Source organism: Motacilla alba, chromosome 3 (assembly GCF_015832195.1).
Source record: "Motacilla alba alba isolate MOTALB_02 chromosome 3, Motacilla_alba_V1.0_pri, whole genome shotgun sequence".
NCBI classification, from domain to species: Eukaryota; Metazoa; Chordata; class Aves; order Passeriformes; family Motacillidae; genus Motacilla; species Motacilla alba.
Genome location: NC_052018.1, coordinates 108454649 through 108475781, shown reverse-complemented (window position 1 = coordinate 108475781; position 21133 = coordinate 108454649). Strand labels below are relative to the sequence as shown.

Sequence of the window (21133 nt, the reverse complement as noted above, 5' to 3'; positions counted from 1 at the left end):
GCTTAGTGTATGCATAGGAAACCATGCCAAGCCCATCTCACAGCTGGATTGAGGGGAGGGGTCTCAGGGATAAATAAGAAACACAAGCCATGAAACTTCACGCTGTATCTCAGATTCTTCAAAGGCAGAGGCTTTTCCAGTGAATTTTTTTTCAGGCCTTAGAGCTCAGTTCTGCTCCAGTTTGGCAAGGTTGGCTATGCCCTAACCTGCCTCTTGTTTGCTGCCTTTTCTGCTCTTGTTTTCCTCTGTGGCTAGCAGTTCACTTCACTGCTCTCAAATATTTGGTGGGGAGAGGGGGGCAGCAGTGTCTCCCCTTCTCTCTGTAAAAGGCTAGCCAAGGGCTCTGATGGCTCTACCAAACCAGGCACTGCAAAGCTGGACTTCATTCCAGTGTTCTAGACTCCTGAATAAACACCGGCAGCTTCCACTGGACTGAAAAGTCAGTCACAATATAGTTTGTAATAAATGCATTTTAATGTCCCAGTTCTGTGTGGTATTCATGCAGGTGGAGCCATTGCCAGTGGCCCTGGGGACACCTTGTAGAAGTCACCACTGCTGCCACAAGTGTCAAGCAGGACTGCTCCAGCTCATGCCGGAGTTCAGCCTCTCTCAAAAGGCAGCTATAAATTGCACGGAGGCTGCAGCAACAGGAGCTGCTCAGCGGGGCCAACCAGGGCTCTTGGGCCTGAAGATAAATGGGAGCTTTCACGGAAGTCATGGATTAATAATAAAGTCACCCCCTTGGACATGAGACAGCATTCCTATCTCCTGCCTCCTCAAAGCTAGGTAAGCATCCACCTTTCATTTTAATGGTGTCGATTTTGGAATTTATACTCCCTTTAAGCAGATTTTGCCACTGTGGTGTGTCTGTGAATGTGTATGAACGTGTTTGTAACCAGGCTTGACGCGACAGCTGCTCCTCACTGCGGTCACTGGCATTCTTAATGGGCACTGCTGGCAGCTGCCAGAATGGAAGGGGAATGTTGCTCTCATTGTTTTGTTATTGAGATAACTTGCACTGAAATGCAGCCTGGAGTGAGCTGTGGAAAATACACAGCCTAATAGCATCGTGGCTGCGAATGGTCTTAACCAGTTGCTTTGACCCAAGTCAGAGAACTGCGCCCATCGCACGGGTCTTGGTGACTTGGGGATGGCTGTGAGGCCACCCCACCCCACGAGCCGGTGCCGGCGCGCTAAGGCGCAGAGACCCCCGGCTCCGTGCCCGGGCTGTCCCCGGTGCCCTGAGGGGCTCTGCCCGGCCCGGCGGGGCGGAGCGCGGCGCGGGAGCGGCGCATGCGCAGGGCCCGGGCCCGGGGCGGCGGAGCGGCGGCGCAGAGCCGGCCCATCCCCGCTCCTCCGCCCGGCCCGGCCGGCCGGGGCGGCTCCGACTGCGCTGCCCGGCGCTGCCGCCGACGCGCGGGAGGCGAGGTGAGGCGAAGCGAGGTGAGGGAAGGGCGCCGGGCCGTGCGGGGGTCGCGGCCGTCCGTGCTGTTGGCGGGGCCCGAGCGAAAGCGCCCCCGCGGGAGCGGGAGGGCCGGGCCCAGCCGAGCCCCGCAGCCGCCGGTGCCGCGGGGCAGCGCTGTCGTCGCCTTGCTCTCACCAGGCTCTGCCCCTTTCCCAGCCAAGGACGGCCGGGTCGGGCCGGTCCCCGCGGGCCCCGGGTTGGGCACCTTGCTGGTGTCCGTCCCTCCACCTCCCTGTGCCCTCGGGTGTCCGGGAGTCGCTTGAGGGGAGCGCGGTGCGGTGCGATCCCGCAGCGCCGCCCCGGCCCTGGCACTGCCGCGCAGCGCCCGCCATGGGCAGGAGTCCAGCCCCTGCTCCATGAGCAATCCTCAGTGTCTGCGGGCATCTGCTCCCTTTGCTGGCTGGAACGTGGGCTCCTGGAGTCTAAAACGCGGGGATGCGGTGTATGTCTGGCTGCGTCCTCTTCTGAAGTGTTTCCTTGTAAATATTATGTCAGAAGTTTGTTTTAGATCGCGCAGGTGTGGTTTGGTAGATGTAGAAAAGCAGACGGTGTATTATCCTCTGTGAGCTCGTCTTGCCATCTTTTCAGGCTACTCTCCTCTCATTTGTTTTACTTGCTGATTTCCCAAGGTGTAACTGTTCAGCCCTATTAAATAAGGAACGTCTTTGTGTGCCTTTGCCAGCCCAGCTGAGTTGATGAGGAGTGAGCAGAGCAGAATTTCCACCAGGTATTTGTGTGACAGTAGAAGCCCCGGGGGTGAACAGGACCGTGCTGGCCAGAGCCCTGTCTCCCTCAGAGGATAGCTTGGGGTAACAGGTGAGGAACTGGTTGGGTGAGTGGAGTTATGGCACCTGAAGAGGTGTGTGTTTGCTAGGCAGGGGCTGGAGGCTTATGGGGCAGTGCTTGGAAAGGCAAAGGCTCAACAGCCATGACTCTGCTGCTGCACAGCAGCTCCGTGTTCAGTTCAGCTGTGTCTGTGCCGGTTCCGTGAGTAATTCTGTGTTTTGTTGTGGTAAAAGTATGCCAGTATAGCCATGCAACCAAGTGCTTGACTTTGCTCAGGCAAGATCTGTATAAAGGTTCATTAGCTTCAGATCTGTTTAGCTCCAAAAATACCAATTTATTCCTTAGGGCTTGACTATTTAATTAGATCAGCAAGAGGAAGTGGAATGAGGCTGTTCTGGCCAGGGGTCTGTTGGCAGCCCTTGCTGCTGGCACAGCTGCATCCAGTGGCTTGGGGGGCTCTTGGGAGTGAACTGCGGTGGATCACTCTGTCACACCCAGCCTGCTCCGTGTCGCTCATTGCACCTCTAGGAAAGCAGTTCTGGTGCCTGTGTGAAACTCTGCTCCAGTGTCCCCTCCTCCCAGCCTCGCTGAGGCATTTGGTGAGTGGGCAGCTGGACAGGTGTTCTGAGGTGTGGCTGACAGGACTGGGGGGGTGGCTCCTGTTGCTCTTGGTGTAGAAGAAGACTAGCTCATCTGCTTAACTATTGGGGCATTTTTGAGGTGTTTTTAAAGCTAGTTCAAGCAGTGGCTACTGAGAGACTGAATGATCAGTAGGATGACTGAATATTTTTTAGAAGGGACATACTGCCTTGAAAAGAAAAGAACAGTGCTGTTACTGTAGCAGTTAAAGAGCTGCTGTTATGTACGAGAATAATGTGAGGTAATTCATCTGCCGTCAGCAGCAGGGGATTGATGGAGTACTGTACCAAGTAGATATGGACTCAGGTCTTTGCTTAACATCTCACTAAACCACAGCCACAGTTTGTTGTTTCTGTAGGATCGCTACCAGACTCTGTACCAGGAGGAGAAAGGAGATAAACAGTAAAATCGTGCTCTTACCTTGCATCCAAGGTGACTTCAAACATTGGTGGAGCAGCACACAGAAAACTGGTTCTGTGGTCAAATGTACTGCAGGCTCTGTGGTTGTGTAGCTCTTGCCTGTGGCTGTAATAAATATTTGGCATACCATACAGATCTCAAGAGTAAGAGGTTTAAGAGTAAGAGTAAGAGGCTTTACCTACCTAATATGCAATTGGAGATTTCTCAAGATGTGTCTCAGAAAAGCCCTCCAAAATTCCTTAGTGAAGAGTTGCTGTGGAGACAATGCTAGGCGGAGTCAAGCATGCCAGTTACCTTTTTTTTGTTTGAGTCACTTACCATCCAGTCAGTAATGCCTATCAGGAGAGGGGTTGGAAGTGTAGCTGAATAATCAGTACCCTGTGGTACACTGAATCCCTGTGTAGCAAAACACAGAGATGTTTTAGTATGAATTGGATGGATATGAGGCTCTAGTTTTTTAAATACTTGTCTTACTTCAGAACACTGAAAATAGATTTATTCTGACACATTAAATGCTACATCAAGACACTTAATGCAATGCAGTCATCCTGTGTCTTCTCATGGAGCACATTACTGGCAGCTACAAAGGAGATTGTGGATGCTTCTTAGCATTTGTGGTGCTTGTGATCCAGAGTAGGACTACTGTGGACATTACTGGTACTGATACTCTAGCACCTGCAGTTAGCTGATGCTGAGGTGCTCTGGTTCACCTTACCATATGTATTCAGGAGTCCTGAGCATTTGCAGCTAGAGCAGGACAAGGAGAAAGAGCTGTCAGGGACATGGAATTTTCTTTGTCTCAGCTGCTGTGAGCCATGACATGGTTTGTTTGTGGAAGAGCAGCTGCTGCTGCTTTGCATTCTTGGCTGTAGAGTCTGAAGTGTGTGCGTGGTCTGATGCTGCTTTTGGTCTGGGCCCTGTGTGATCTTTACCTGGCAGGGGAGACGTGCTGTGCCATAACCCAGCCTGTGTTAATTTGGCTTCAGGGACCTTTTTGTATACTCAGGCAAACACAGACAGTTGTTTCTCTGCCTCTATTCTTTAGTCAAAGGAGGGTGGACCTAGTTATCCTCTGCTGACAGTATGTTTTATCCTTTATTGACTTCAAGGGAGTTGCTTCTGAATTTGTGCTGTTGTGAATGCTGAATCAGGCCCAAGAGCTTGGCTTGATCCATGTAACTTTTAGTTGCCTTATGTCGATTTTATGAGCCTGCATACACAGAATCCATTGTTTACTTTTTAAAGTAAAATTGAAAATTTTGCTGGATGGCTAAAGCCATGTTTCTGCCTTGAGATGAGCAGAGCAAAACTACACATAACAGAAAAGAAATTGTGGAGCTGCAGTCATGTTCTGTCATTAAGTTCATTCTGGTTTTTTTTTGGAAATTTTGATCTAAACAATTAGCTCAGTTGAAAATTGTTGTTAATGCTGTACTGTTTCCTTTGGAGCTGGTAAGGATTCTGCCATCAGCATAAATATGGGAGAGGAGTTTGAAGATCTCACCGTGATAGAGTGAAAATAGCAAAAGGAAGTTCCTGGAGTCCTACCAGTCCTCTGGCAGGAATAACAGTATTTTGTAGTATGTAATCATATTATACTGTTTGGAATTAGTGCACCTGTTTGTGTTGCGTGTTGTGTGAGAAAACAGGTGATGATGCTGCACCAGGGAGGATTCTGGTCTGTGAACACTGTGTATAATGCTAGGGTAGGGTGAGAAAATTACATTTTTCCTCCTGATCTTGGAGCAGGGTTTTCAAGACAGCCTTGTAAATAGATGTTCTTGGAAGATGTCTTATCTGTAGCTTGTCTTTGAGGAGTAAAAGCCCTGCTTTGCACATAAGCAGGTGTTGTCTTTCTGAGTCTTGAGAAGTCTGAAAGCACTGGATTGTTTTGTATGGTATTCAGAAACGAAATGACAAATTTTTTGCTGCAAATTGCTGTTGCTCCTTTACACCTGGCAGAGCACTGCAGATTGACTCTGGTGAGAGATGTTAAGTCACCTCTCCAATCTCATGTATACATGCTTAGATGCAGACACAACTCTTTTCTCAAAGAAAAACACCCCAAAACTAATCTTTTTCCTCACTCCACCGTCTCCAGAATGTGAATGTCATCTGGCCAGATGCCCAGAACTAAATACAGTGCTCTAAACAAGGTTTCACAAGTGGCTTGTACAGGAAAAGAAAAAGACCACAATAGCCAGATACTTTTTTGACTTTTAAATGTTTTTTTTCCACTTTTATTTTGTATCAAAAATGATATTTTTGGCTTCTACTTTGTATTTGCTACATAAAAATCTGTGCTTTCCAGGAATTAACTCCAGGGCTCCTCAGTGCTGACTTTGTTGAAACATACATGCTTGCAACGTGAAAATAACCCAGACCCTTACTGGTTTTGCTTTCATGCTTGATGTGTGTTGCATATGCTGACATTCCCTTCTTAACCTGACTGTGGATCTGTAGCCTGGTCTTCCTCTAAATCCTTTGTTTAGTATTTTCTCCTAATGGATGATGATTTTTGAGCGCGTGCCAAGATGTGCCTTTAGATGCATTTGAGAGCGAATGTGTGGAAAGCGAGGGGAGCATTGACTCGGCTCCCTGGTTCAGGTGAGGTCTTGGAGCTGTGGAGCACATGGGGATGGAAGAAGGCAGATCTGAGATCAGCACAGGGAGCCAGTGCCTGGAGAAATGCTGTTTGCAAGTACCCTTTTTTATCTTGCTGCCCTGCCGGTACTCAGTGCAAAAGCCAGATGCTGTGGCACTGGGTGTGGGGAGGTTTCTCCTGTGTGGAGCAGTGGATGGAATTCCAAGCTGTTGTGTTCCAGCCCAACCTGTGTGCCTGAGCCAGTGTGGCAAGGTGCTGCTGTGTAGTCCAGCTTTGTGCTGGTTCTGTGAGTGAGCCTTGTGATAATTTTAACTCAGGAATTAAAAAAGGCCTGTACTGAGGCCTGGGGATGCCTGCTGCCAGTTTTGGATCTGGCTTGTGTGGCAAACTGCTCACCGTCTTTTGCAAAGGAGTTAAGTTTTTTAACTGATTTTTTTTTTTTTTTAATGCAGCCACAAACCAAAACCATAACCTTCACAAAGATAAACATGCATCCTTGTGCCAGCTGGGGCCTTGGCAGGCTTTATGCTGCATAACTCGCTGAGACTGTATTTTTTTTTTCAAAAAGCAGTTAGATATTGGCAGCTATGAAATGTCAGCCCCCAGTAAATGTTGTAATAAGCTATTTTAGCTACAGCTGGGGATTTAAAAGAGAATAATTTACTCACAGCATTCTTGGTAGTTAATGCAAGAATAAAAATCAGACTTTGGACACACTGAATAGCTTAGGAGAAGGAAGTAGGGTTCTTGTGGTGTGTTTGCTAAGGGCCACAACTGTCTGGATGCATGACTAGGAACCTTTAGGGTGTGCTCTAGGTTATTTAAGATGTATATGAACCTGTGCCACAGCATATCCCTAAATTTTTACTCTGGTTTTACTAGATTTATCTAGATAGAGCTGTTAAAATGATGGTTGTTTTGGAAGTTTATTGGAATTCAGTTTTGGGAGGTGGAAGTAGAAAATGTGCTGGGGACTTGAACTTGATTGACTGAAATAGTAGGTGCAGTAAAACTCATCCTGAAGTGTTTCTCTGAATGTGTGTTAGAGCTGAGAACTGCTGGTGAAGTCTTTGTAAATTTCTTTTAAGTAACTGGAACTTTAGGAAATGATACTTGAGGAGTTAGGTAGAAAGGCTCAGTTCTAACTTGTGTTGGTGTTCTTCATTTATGTAGTATATCCTCTGCAAACTGTAGTGCTTGGAATTTTTAGTAGAGGGAAAAATGAGTTCACCATCAAGCAAGCAGCTGGCTTTCCTTTGGATAGTTCAGAGTTTCTATTTAGTGGTTCCATAAAAATTCTTGGTTCGTGTTTGTTACACTGATAGATGCATGGCTCCTCCACTTTGGCAGGAAGCCCTGCATAGATATTTTCAGCATCTGTTTTGCAGTATGTCTCTTTAAATGTTCACCTTTATTGCAAATTTTTTGCTGGAAGATAATGGTCTGCCAGAGTAAATATTTGGTTTGTTATAATGCAGGTTCATTTTTTGATGCTTATATGGAAAATATTTTTTCATCCCTTGGTATTTCCTGAATGCTTGGGCATATGTTAGCTATCACTTACGGTGATACACCATGACAGCTATGGTGTGTTTCCATGTGGTTTACAACAGCTCTGGAAGCCAGAGAAATGTTTTAGCTGCATCCTGTGTGGTTTGATTCTTGCTGGAGAGCTGTACTCTCTGGGCAGACACAATGGGCACCTTCCTGGGCTGCTGGTGGCCTTCTGTTTGCCCTGTCTCAGAGAACCATGGCTTTCACTACTCCACAGTCAGCCAGAGGAGGCAGCTGCTTGTTTTCTCCTTTTTAGTATGGCACCCTGAGTGCTATGTCTAAATTCAATCTTTTAATTAAGGTTTATTCAGGGCAAGGAGTGCATAATAGTGTGGCAGTTCCACTGATGCTCTGTGTGTTGCTTTTCATTGTTCTGTGTGTTCTAAGAACATACAGTGGGAACATACAGAGTTGGTTTTCAGTATTACTATCAATATTCTAATTGTGACTAGAAGAATGTTAGCTCATACAATCTCAATAATGTTCCCGGCTGCATCACAGGAGTACAGAATGTAAAACTATGGAAGTCTTGGGGTTAGCTGGGTAGCATGTTTAACTGAGGATTGCTGGATTGAGACCGTAACTTGGAAGCAGTGCATTGAAGAAAGTAATCTCAATATCAAGACATTGTTTCATACCACCTTTTCCTTCGCAAGGGCCTGTGTTCTTCAGTTTGGTGAAAACTGCTGCTAGGAGGCAATGCACCAGTCATGATGGGAAAACTCTTGGGCTTTTTGTTTCTGGGCCTTCCAGTTCCCACATGCAGGTGTTGTGTTCCCTGTGCAGTTCTGTCCATGGGGATATTTCCTTTGCTGCATGGGATCAGATTGTAATGCTGGTTACAGGCATTTGCCCTGTGTCAAGGCAGGGTGTGCCCTTGGCCCCAACAGAATGGCAAGACAGCCTTTATTTTGCTAGTGGAAACCTTCCTTTGCAGCATTTTGCTGAAATCTGGTGCAGTAGAAGGTAAAGAAATTTAAGAAAGGTAGATTGTAGGTTCAGCTCATTTGCCAGCAAGCTTTCCATCCAGCAAAGTGTTTACATGCTATATATCTAATTTTAGCTATAAATGGTCGATCGGTTTTTCTCTGTTTATGCTTTTCCTGGTTGATGCATTTTCTTAAAGTAGCACTAATTCAGGCCAACAGACCGTGTTTAACTCTGGAAACTAGGGTGAGGTCTAGACAAAGATAAAACATCAGGCCTTGTCACTCACAGGCTGTGTACATGGCTGTGACATCTGCAGCACACACCTTTTTAGCCTGGATGTACAAACTCCGAGGAAGAGTAGCTCGTGTAAAGCTTTGGCAAAGTTGATTGTGTATGACGCCTGCAGGGTGACTCCTTCAACATTTTATGGAATCCTTTCCTTCTGTTCATCCACTGGCTGGTGGCCAGCACAGACACCTGGTTGTCAGTTGAAAGGCTTTTGTCTCAAGCTGGCCAGCTTTGAACTGAAGGCTACATGGTTATTTTCTTGGCTATTTAAACCAATTTCCAGTCTTTTCCCTGCCTTTCAAATAGTCATTCACCACAGCAAGGCTTAGATCTTCCTCTTGCAGATCCATTTCAGCAAAGCACCTGCCCCATTGAGTCCCTGAGCCTGTGGTGTGTAAGTGTAGGCTAACTCCAAACTGCGCAGGGGGTGATCATCACTTAAAGGTCAGATCTTCCAAGGCTGCCTGTAAATCGCTGGGGCAGTTGGCAAAATTATAATTTCTTAGAGTTTCTTACGTTACAGCCTTGGTGGTTGTAGAATGGTAAATTGAACTGTTACTTTTCCAGGCCTGGGTATGATGGTGTAATTAATGTGTAGGTGTGAACTGTGTGTGTGCAATGTTTCTGTGTGGGTTTACTATGTGTTTTAGGAGATTGGAGAGAGATGCTTTTGCGTGGCGAGGTGCTAAGAGGCATGGCAGGTGTTTGAAGGTGCTGCTGGGCTTGGAATCTATTTCTGATTGAGAGATTAACAAGCAGAAACTGCCAGAAGTTCACTGAACATGCAGGTTTCAAAGAAGTAACTCCTGCTGCAGAATTCCACAGTGCTAATAGCACATGGTAGCCAGTGTTTGCTGTACACAGAAGCAGTGGTAGAAAGCATAGGCTAAGGCATCACTGGCAGGATGGACAGAGCAGAGGGGGAAGCTGATGCCAGCTCCTTGCTGGCCATTGTTCATGTTCACCTTCTCCAGTAGGCACGAATAAATCTTTGCAAGTAGGAAGAGATGCAGGACAGCAGTCCTGGCCACTTGTGGTCATGGTCCACAAACTGCAGAAGAAGTTTGTTTTCTCCTTGATTTGCCCTTTGGTACTGTGGTTTTGGAACAAAGGCAGACTGACTGGGAACAAAAAGATTAATTTTAGGGCTGGATTGAGTTCCCTAGCTCAGTCACAGCAGGTCAAGTCACTTGAGAGATTTGTGACTCCCCAGGGACATGGGTTCGCCTTTGTGCACGGGATACGTCATAGCTGAGGTACAGAAGACAGAAATGGACTTGTTGGGGTTTATTTTAAGAGTGGTTGATAGACCTGGAAGTTGTTGAATTTGTACAAAGAAGCTGCATAAAAATAACTGGCACAAGATGTAGAAGCAATAAACTAATGTCGTGTTAAGTCTTGAAACTGTGCTATCTAACCTAAGAAGTATTTTCACCTATTGGCAGCTTCCCCTTTATTATCTGCAGAACGAGAGTGATGGAATTTACTAGCTGTTAAACAATTTAAATTTTCATTTTTAAAAGGACTAAGTAAATGTGTACCTCACTACGCTTAGCCTGAACTCCCCATACACAATGGTTGCCAATGTTTGTTGCCGGCAGTCATGGGAATCTTTTGGTACCAGCGTGTCAGCAAGAATTAAACCCTGGGAAACAGCCTGTCACCTGACTGCTGCCTTACTTTCTGGGTTTGATTGCATTTAGTTCAGATCTGAAAGAAAAAAAAGTTACACCAACAGACTGTGTGATCTGTGTGTGTAACATAACCCCCCTGTACAGTAAATATGTGGAGTCACCAGTGTGTTTGGAATGCTCTGCTTTTGGCAGTACTTGGACCCAGTTTCACCATTTCAACAAATGAGGTTTGTTGCCCTCTAGAAAGCCTATTTCAAAACAGTGTCCCAGGAGTGAAAAAACAAATTGTTTACACAAGCAAACTAACAGGGAAGAGCTAAACACCCACGCTTCTTTCTTCAGGAGTTCCCCTGCTAAGAGTTTCTATGAACTCATTAATCCAGTGAGTAAGGAGAAACTTTTCAGTTCTAATCAAATGGGTCTTGATGTGACTGCTGGTGCTGCTGAGGAAGGAAAGGTTGGTTTTGATGATATCCACCATTCATCTGGGGGATCAGAAAGAAGTTAGAGGAGGGAAAAGTGCTCATCCCAAAACATAGGGAGGACCTTCATTCCTCCCGGTCTGGAAGGAGACAGCCTGGGAGAGAGGCATTAAGGTGTTCTCCTTACTGTTAGAGCCAGCTGGTGCCGTGGCATCAATTCCTCACTCTTTATCTGTGGGCTCTATGTGTCCTGGCCTTTCAAGGGATTGGAGGAAAGAAGCAGATGGAGAATTACTAGGGTGTGATGATCTTGGTCCACCTTCTTAAAAACTAATGTGATGGAAGAAGGGGAAGGGATGAGAAGGCCCCTCAAACCTGCATAAAGTGAAGGTGTTGTGAGACATGCACGGTGTCCACCTTACAGTGGAAGTGTCCCTGCCCATGGCATGGGGGTTGGAACTAGATGACCTTTAGGACCCCTTCCAACCTAGACTGTTCTACGGTTCTATGAATATGAAATCCTGCCTGTGTGGGATCCTTATGCAGGTAGCTTGCGAAAAAGGGGTAGGAAAGGAGAGGAGCTTTAGTAGGAAGTAGAAAACAGTGAAAACTGAAAAGCAGGAGGGTTGGATTGGTGGATGGAAACCTAAGAGGTTCAGGGAAGGAAGCTGGCAAAGGCATGAGGCTTCATCCCCAGGGGTTCAGCTGCAAGAGTGAAGGCAAGCTGAGTGTAGGGGCTGTGGCAGGGGAGTCTGGGGCTGCTCAGGATCAGCAGAATAAGAGGATGCTGCTAGTGATGGGAAAAGGGAAGAGGGTTGGGAAAGCAGCAGTAACCTTTGCACTGCTGATGAATTTACAAGTCAGCCGTTGGCAGAAGGTGATGGGGTTATCAGAGGGAAGAGTTGCAGGGAGAAGTCTGAGGGAACAATTGTCCTCAGAAGGAGGATCAAGAAGAGCACCATGAGGACAGGAAGGGTGACCTGTGCTGACGTGACTTTGAAGTTGCACAGGTTGGGACCCGAGCCAGGAAGTTTGGTTGAGGCTGACATTGCCAGTCCCATGGTGCATGTATAGAAAACAGGAAGAGGAGTGGAATTATCTTGAGACAGATATTTCAACAGCTGTCAGTTTTGGATTTCCTGGGTTTCATTGCTGTGTTTCATAACCCTGTTTTCACGATTTAATTTTTTTTTTTTTACCATAAAGAAATAGGATGGAAGAAGAAACATTTAAGACTGTTTATGAGAATCCTATGTTATGACTGACTTTTCTCTTTTGTTTGGTGAACATATATTTGGAAACAAAGTTGTAGATTCTAAACATTTGAATATTTTGAACTCCCTTGTTCCTCAAAAAGAAAACATCTCCAAGGTGATTCCCTCCACCTCTCCAGTCCCGCAGATAAGCAGTAGTTCAGATCCTCTAACAGGCAAAAAAAAATGACTGTGCAAATAGAGTTTTTCTCTCCAGGATTGGATTTGTGGTTTTGTTTTGGTTTTTAACCTCCTAGTAACACAAAATAAGTGCAGGCATTTTGTCTAGGCATTCCATCTCCGATGATGTGTATATGGCACAGCTGACAGGGCAGTGAGAACGTGTGCTTTGGGTGTGTCCTGCTTGCTGTGTTGGCACACTTGTGCAGCAGTGAGCTGACACACATTCATGGCTCAGTCTGCTTTTTCCAGTCTGTTATCAAGTGTGGCTCAGGAACAAATGACACGTTTTGAGCCTAGTGGTGGCTTTCCCTCTACATAATACAGGTTGGCAGTGCTGTGCTGTGGTGGTGCAGAAGGTGTCAGGTCCCTAGTGGGGCTAACCCAGTTCCCAGGCCTGTCTCCATCCAAGTTTTCTAAGGTTTCTACAGTGAGCAACTTATCTGTTCATTGCCAGTGGAGCCAAGGTAAGTTAGGACAGTGAAAACTCTGCTATAGGCAGAAGTGTTGTTACATGGTTCGTCCTTGTGTGGAGAGCAGGTGACCTTGGTTTAACTAATGCAAGATTTTCTTGGAGTCTCTTCTGTGCATAAACCAAAACAAGCAGGTCAAGACATAAGCACTGTTCTTTTCAAGTTTTTCTCGTGAAAATATTTTCTTTTGTTCATTGAGAAATAAATCTTCTACTTGGTACTCAGCCTCATGGTTTGCTGTGGTTTTGCACCCTCAAGGGTGTGGAACCACACTGAAAGTGTGCTACAAAAATTGCTTCTTAAAGCAATCGACAGCATTCTTCAAAAATTAGTAGTGAGTGCTTAGTGAATAAAAGAAGCAAACTGTCCATCATGTCTGATATCCAGCTGTTTAAAATAAACAGTGCAGCCACAAAAACTCACATGTGATCTTCCTCATACAGTCTGTTGGATTACATTAACCTCTTGGTCAGAAAGCACTGTGCAAATATAACTAACGACAAGCAAATAAAATTGTTATTGAACAGAAAGCAAATCCACGCCTGCAGCTGGAGTGCCCTCAGGTTAGTCACTTGGTGTTGTTCAGGATGTGGGATGCCTTGCATTCTTAAACAGGCAGCTTGAAAATGGATCCTTTCAAGAATTTCACTGGCTTCACACTAGCTGGCCTACAACACTTAGTGTACTTGCTTTAGGGAGCGAAAAATCAGGTTCCATCACTGCAATTTTTCCTCATTTGTTTAAACTTGGATAAATATTTGCGTATCACTTACTAGGTGAGCTGCCCAGGGTATTTTTAAACATTTTCCAGTGGTAGATAAATAATAGTTGTGGTTTGTTTAGATTGTGCCTGTGTAAAAAAACATACATCCAAATTTTTATTCCTCCTGTTGATTTGTAGTTCCAACAGTACATTAATTTGTTTGCTTCAAGTTTAGATGTTTTTTCACACAGTTTTTTGGGCTTGGGTGTGTGTCATTTGCTAATAAATACTAAGTTTAAAGTCTGATTTATTAATTATTTAAGCTGATATTATGCTTTTTGACTTACTGCTTCCTTTTGGGTTATGTAAATTTAGCAATTCCTTTGTGATGAAACGTAAAAATGGGTTTTGGAGCAATGGAAGTCTCCCACGCCTGTGTGAAACTGAGTAAGAAAAATTCATGCTTTTCCTCTGATATCTTGGTATTGCAAAAGAAGAAAACAAAACAAGCCAAAACCCCACAAAAAATAATACCCAACCTCCCCAAGACGCACTTCCCCCTTCCTTCCCCGTTCCACTTTGTGATGTGTTTGCAAAAACCAGAGGTTAGAAGGGGCTTGCAGAATTCAGCTAGTCCAGCCCTCCCTGCAGGCTGATCAGGAGCTTGGGACCTTGTCCCACTCCTCTGGTCACACGTTTCTTTCCTGTGCACGTGTCCTGGTGACAGTGAGGGATTCCTGTGCACTCCCATCAATGCAGTGTCTGGAATTGTCACTTCTGAGTGGGTCACTCAATGAGAAAACCCTCTGACGTAGGGCAGTACTCTTCTCAATTTTCATGGGGAACAAAAACTCATTACACATCAAAGTTCTCACAAAATGTGATGCCCGTTTCTTAAATCACAAGAGTGCATTAACTCTGGTACTTCTGGACTCTGCATAGACCAGAGAGGACACATACACTTCCTGAAATTCCAAATCTTTCTATTTTAAAGACGATGCCACGCTGTTTAGGTTTGTCTCCTTGATGTTGTGAACTTAGTGTTTGGTATAAAGCCTGAGTTTTTGTGGTCCACAAAATTTACTATTTCATGTAATATGCTGAAAGTGTGAATAAAGAAGAAAGGGTGAAATTATTCCTAACTAATGCTAAGGGCTAAACTGAGACATGTCCCAGCTGATTACATCTTAACAGTTTTGATTAAGGAATTCAAATATGAGCCTTTACCACGGACTCAGCTGTAATAAAGTAGTCTATATTTAACTTAGTGTACTCGGATCAGAGGAAGAGCAGCCTGTGTACTGGAAATGAGCAGCTTCTGTCACTGGGAGCTATCCAAAAAACAAGGTGCCAAAGTGTGGTGCATTTTTGATGATCTTAGTTAATAGCTAAACCATTAGATTAGTGGCGTTTACATATTATCTTTTGAATGTGTCACACGAAGATGAGCATAAGGTCAACACCAGAATGAAGAGAGGGGTGTTGGTTCCCTGGTTAATCATTGCCCTGATGCCTTAGCCGGTGCTGAAGCTGAGGTGCACAGCACAAGCTTTTAAATGGAGCTTGGAATTACAGCCTAAGGGGCTCCTGATCTTACAGATTCTTCTTGCACACCACTTAATGCCCTGTGCTGGACTCATTCCAGTAATTATGGCTATTAATGGAAATCTTTTTGTTGATTCTATGAAGTGCAGCATGTAGCTTCTTTGGCACTGGCTGCCTCCTAAACAGCAGTTTACTTTGCAAAACATTTCATAGGGAATACTGAAACTATTGCTTGCTGTTACAAGGAGTTACTTTCTTACAAAGAGGTACCTGCTAAGCATATTGGTGATGCAACAAACACAACTAGAAAATGCTATTGCATTAGAATTAAAAGAAGATATATTTGTCATTGTTTGTGGTATATAAACTATTTAACATTTGCTTTTATTTATTTTTTTTTTGTAATAAAGAGCCTAAAAGATAATTAGAGCTTTAAAAAAATCACAGCTTTTACAGTTCTTTTAAGATCACTTTTCTGTCTCACAGTCTATGTCTCATATTTACCTTTTAGGTCAAACAACTTTTACATCTGTCTGCCATTTTTTCCCATTTGTGTGTTGCTTTGGGCGAACAAATGCAATCCTTTTCAATGAATTATGTGAAGAAGAATTTATCAAAAGAATTTGTGTTCCCCTAGCTCTGAAAAGAGAATTGCTCTTACTTGAAATCAGCTGGAGCTTTTCTGGAAACATTGAGCAAAATGAGCACAAACTTTGATGTACATGATACTCTGCCACACGGAAGAATTGTTTTAAGGTGGGACAAGGGGGAGTGGCTTCAAAGTGACAGAGACTAAGTTTAGGTTAGATTGGATATTAGGAAGAAATTCTTCTCTCTGACGGTGGTGAGGCCCCTGGCACAGATTTCCCAGAGAAGCTGTGGCTGTTCTATCCGTGGAAATGTCCAAGGCCAGGTTGGACAGGGCTTGGAGCAATCTGGGATAGTGGAAGGTGTCCCTGCCCACTGCAGGGGCTTGGAATGAGACCCTTTTAGATCTCCAACCCAAGCCATTCTGCAATTCTATGATCTTGGAAATACGTGAGTAGATAGAAGTGTTCAGGCTCTCTGAACCATCAGAAGTCAGGTGTCTTCCTCCCCCTTGCGGCATGGAGGATTGTCCCCTCTGGCAGTGGAGTAGACAGAGCTTTGTTTGATGCCTCTGTTGGGCCAGAAGGTAAGAACTAGGAGTTGAGCACTGAAACCCTCATCCTGCTCTGGCTTTCATGGCACAGGGGGAAGATGCTTTTCCCAGGTGCCTAAAATAAGCCGTGGTCAAGCCCAGCAGGTGGTTGTCCTGTGCATGTCCATCTAGATGTAAGTGCTGAACCCCATGTCCCTTTGCATTAAAGTGTCACTATGAATTCTGGAGTTTCTCTAGACTGTAAAGCTAATAACTGTCATTCAAGCAATTACTTTTTCTTGCTTCTCCCAGGAAGTGCAGCTCTATGTTAAACTTTTTAAAGATGTTTGAAAACACTTGTGAATGTTATTCTTTTTATTATTCAGTGGTTTTGGCAGGAATAGTAAGTGGAAATTACAGAAATACTGCAAGAAACACTAGTTTTTGTGAGGTATGTAGGCCAGGGAATTTGGGAAGAATAGAAACTTTCTGAAAGGTTATCCAAATCAAAGCCAATCTCTTCCTAAATTTATTTCTTTGACATTTCCAGAGGCAAAACAAGACTTGAATGTATCAACAAACAATCATTCTCTTATAAGAGACTTGGTAGTATCCTCCATGACTAAATGCTGTGCCAGAGGAAATGACTTGGGGTTTTATTCCTTTTCAGTAATGTGGAAAGTATGCCATGGGAGCAAGCAGGAAGAGGTTGTTTAGTGGAAGAGAGGAAGAAGAAACTTGGGAAGGGGTGCAGAGGGACAGTGCTAGCAGCAAACAGACCTCTCCTGGTGGGGTGCCGTGCTTTTGCAACGTGCTGTGCTCGCACAAAGCTTGAGGATTGGCTTTTCTGAGGCATTCAGTGTTTGCATAACTGTATGCTTCTGCTGGAAAGAGTGATGCCATGTCTGCTCATGTTGATGGGAGCAGAGCCAGGACGATTCTTGTGCCCTTGTCAGATGGGATTTTCAGATGCTTTCATTTCTGAATTTATGGCTTTGTAGATAAAAGAAGTGGGTAGACAGCTGTGAGTGAGACAGTGGATCTGCCCAAAATCTGATGGGACTTAAAGCCTCTCCTGAGAGTGCTGTACTAAAACAAGTTCAAAGTAATAACTCCTCTTTATCCTTTAGTCTCGTAAAAGGCTGCCAGCAAATAGGATCGGGAATCAAGGGGAAGAAAATAAGCCTGCTGGCAAAAGATGGGTTGAGGCAGGAGTGATGACTGGCTGAAACCAGATGTAGAAAATCAGTGGATAAGTCTGGCAGTGATGTTCCCATTTTAGGCTGACCCTGATAATTATGCCATGGCTGAGGCATAGACTGGATCACAGCCCCTGGAAATCTGTCTGTCCTGGTGGGTTTCCTGTCACAGCCCCTGAAGTTCAGTCTGTCCGGGTGACAGTTTCTTAAGCTCTGGCTGGTAGTTCATGGCTTAGTGCATGGTGAGGTGGAGTGTCCTTGGAGAGCTGGCTGTGATTTCACAGCATTGTTACGCTAAGCGAGATGAGCAGCATTGGTACAGTTTACCTGTGACCCCCCTCACTGCCTTTGAGAAGTTCAGAGTGTTGCAAATTTATGTTTCCTTTGCAGTTTATGAAGACAGTATTGTTTCCTGAAAAGGACTGCAAACAGTCACTCCTGGTCCTTTTGCCTACATGTAGGGAATGTCTGTCTTTGTAAGATCTTCTTTACATCGAGGGCAGAAATCCTGACTGAGGAGTACTCACTGACACCATACTGGTGGCTTTCTTTGGGGGAGCAGCTCACACAATCACGTTATGTTTAGGTAGCAAAGAAAAGTATAAAGAGTGCTTGAAGGAAAAGGAGGGTGAGGGAATTTTTGTTATTTCCAAGGTTTTTAAAACTCTTTAAATAAAATGGCAAAATACAAAAATCCACCAGTGTGTAAAGAGTGACTTGCCATTTTTTGCTGTATGTCTTACTTGTTTTCTACAAGTAAGGTGCCCTTGCATTACTTGAATTAAAAAAAAAAAAGACTGTAAACCCTTTCTGCAGCCGGAAGAATGATGGAAATTAGAATTTCTTTTTACATAATCCCCTCACATTTTGCTTGTGGATACAGCTGTGTTAACACAATGCAACATTTGAGTTGAGAGATCTGCCAGATCCTGGCACCAGTGATAGTTTGCAGACTGAAGGTCTTATTTGATAGATTTTCAAAGTGATACTGTGCTCAGTTGTATCTATGTTCCTGGAAGGAGGCTTGCAGTCAGCTTCTCAGAGGAAATACTTTCAAAAGGAAAAGTTAAATTTTGCCAAGATTCAGATAAGGTCAGAGTAGTTGGACAAACCAGAGCTTTGTAGGTTAGAGATGAACACAGCCTGCTCCCTTGGACTGGCAAATGCACTAGGAGAACAGGGAAGTGAACTGCATGAGCATGATTACATTTGCTGAAAATCTGAAGTACTGTGTATATCTCTTGGCATATTGTCAAGTGTAGAGTTGCATTTGAGCAGGGTGGGGTTTTTTTACTTTTTTAATTAAGTAAAATATATTTATCCTTCCTCTTTCTGGATTCTGCTTTAACCCCCCAGAAAATGGGTTCACCAAATTAATTCTAGTTGTTATAATACTGTGTATTTATAAATTACTCTGCAAATGGATTGTAATATGATGCTAATTCACCATAGGTTTTACAAGTACATCTATGTAGCTTCTACCTAGCTTCCATGCTTTTTTGTTAGGGGGCAGTAGGGATTGTATTCCAGCTGTGCCCCACTGCTGGCCAAGGGAATGCTCTGACAGGTAATAACCAGCATTAGCCTCTGACATCAGCTGACCTGTGCCAGCTTATACTTAAGGTCTGGACTGATATTTTCTCCTGCGTTTTCTTGGCTGCAGAACAGTAGAATCATTTCTTAATTTGCCTGAGGTAGTTTCTGTAAGAGTCTGTGCTCAGTGATTGCACAGCCTTTACAGGCAGAGAATGAAAGAGGGCAGACTGAGTTTCTTCAGTGGGATAACTTACATTTAAAATACAGGGGGGGGAAAAAAGGTGATAATTCTGTGGGTCAGCCAGCAAAAGGAAAGCTCAAGATCTCTTCCTTCAGTGGTGGCATATATGGAGTCTCTTCCTGCTATCTTTTTGTCTTGTTAGGTTGGCCAAAAGATCAAAAATCCTAGTTAGGAACTAAGGAACAGGAAGCTAGTGCAGTTGGACAGCCTTGATTCCTTAGGAAAGAGAAGAGGTGGGATTGTGGGAGGATTGTGAGCAGGGACTTTTGTGCAGATTGCTGTGGCTGAGCTCAGGGGAGGCATACAGACGGGCTGTCTTGTCTTTGCTAGGACTTTGGGCTAAAGAAAATGGGATGTTTTGCTTTGTAAAAGCAGGATTGGAATGAGAAGATTAAAGGGAAGGATCCTGAGAAGTCTAGTGAGGTGGTCATTGGCTCTAATATAGTTAAGTATAAGAACATACAACAAAAATCCAAATAAAATTGCAGTAGAGGGAGTAGTAAAGTAGGAGCTGTTTTGATGAGGAGTCAGAAGTCAGATTGCATACAGGCATGTGAAAGGTGCTCGGGCATTCCTGTGTGAATGAAAACCAGCAGGAGAAGGGAATGGAAGGAAGATAAAAAGGCACCTGGTGTTTTGAAACGTACAGCTTGCATGGGCATGAGCATCATGCAGTAGCATTGGACTTGAGGGAAGTCTGCCAAGCAGACAGATCATGCCTTCTGCCTGCCCTGTCTTGTTGGTCACACACAGGAGCTCTGTCCTGGATGTGGGGAGCTGCAGGAAGGCAGTGCTGTGGGTAGGAAGTGTCTGGCACCAGCTGCCCACAGAGAGCTGGGGACAAAGCCCTGGGACACAGAGGAGGCTTCCCTCCAGATGGCCAGATGGCAGAAGGGCACATGAATTACACAGTGAGCTGGCTCCTGCAGCCTGGTGACATTGCCAGGTGGCTGTCTGAGCAGGCAGCACCTGGGCAGAGTCTGGGTGAATCTGTCTGGGCTCTCTGCCTCGGTGCCTGGAGCACAGGAGGAGGAGAAAAGGCTTCTCTCCAGTAGGTGCAGGAGATGACAGGCTTTGCTGGCTCACTCCACCTACCTTCCCAATCAGAGGACTTTGTTCTGACAGCCTCATGCAGTCCCAATTCAACAAGGACAACTTCAGAGCAGTGGTTTCCCAGCCTGTTTTGGATCTGAGTAAGGATCAGATGTGCACAGCTATGTAGAGAAATGAAGCCTCCTGACAGTAGGTTTGTTTTTTTGCAGTTCTTTCTGCATGATATGGAAATACCTCTCAGCTCCGAGGCAGGAGCCTGCCCCCAGGTTTTGGGGTGTTGCACCCAGCCTGGCTGTCCATTTTACCTGCAAGCCCTAGTACCTTCCTGTGTTATTGGATGGTGAAAAAGAAGTATGTGCACCAAAAGAACCCTTCCCAACAAACACAGAGAAGCCCAGCAGTGTCTCCCATTGTGCTGATTTTAGTTAGAAATATGAAAACCCACTCAAACATGAAAAATTATTTAGGTTTCCCTGAATTAGTTTGAAATTACATTGTAACCATGAAAAGTGGTGGGGATTGATTCACTGGCTGTGTGGAGCTGAGAAGAGCCCAGCTGAGGCTCAGAGTTAAAGTCCTACAGATAGCAGTAATGTTGCATAAATAGTGACAGTAATAGAAGTTATGAAGAAGTTTAGAGCTCCAGAACCTCTTCCAAGTGAAATAAGCAGTGGTTTTGTTTGAGGCTTTCTTCTGACTGGAGTCATACCACTCTTTGAAGGGCAAAAACTGTGTGTGTGCTTTCCTTCCTCTGCACATTTGAGTGGAGAATGTAAAAATACCTCATGGTCTTGTTTTGGTAATAGGATTGCATGCAGACATCCTTGTGGTTAAATTGGAAAAAAAAAATTAAAACCCATGAGATTTCCTCTGAAGGGGTTGTTGTTTGCAAATGGAGTGATTAATGACTGAGACTAGAGATGTACAGACAACTGCAGGATCTTGCTCATAACCCTCTAATGTAACTCCTTAACACTCTCTGGTGAAAATTTTCTTTCCAGAATTGACCTAAAGAAGATTTAAAAAAAACCCCATAATTTCTTATGGTCCCCAGAGGGGAGCAGCTGCTCTGTACCTTTGTGTATGT

At 44.7% G+C, this 21133-nt stretch overlaps 1 protein-coding gene across 1 annotated transcript in view; it reads left to right on the top strand.

Moving 5' to 3' along the window:
* The first annotated feature begins 1288 nt into the window (after nucleotides 1-1288).
* RIN2 (Ras and Rab interactor 2) overlaps nucleotides 1289-21133 on the top strand; it is a 60630-nt gene continuing 40785 nt past the window's right edge. Inside the window, 1 exon segment of the mRNA XM_038133169.1 lies at nucleotides 1289-1428. Within this exon segment, the coding sequence (XP_037989097.1) occupies nucleotides 1294-1428 (135 nt within the window). The 5' untranslated portion in view covers nucleotides 1289-1293.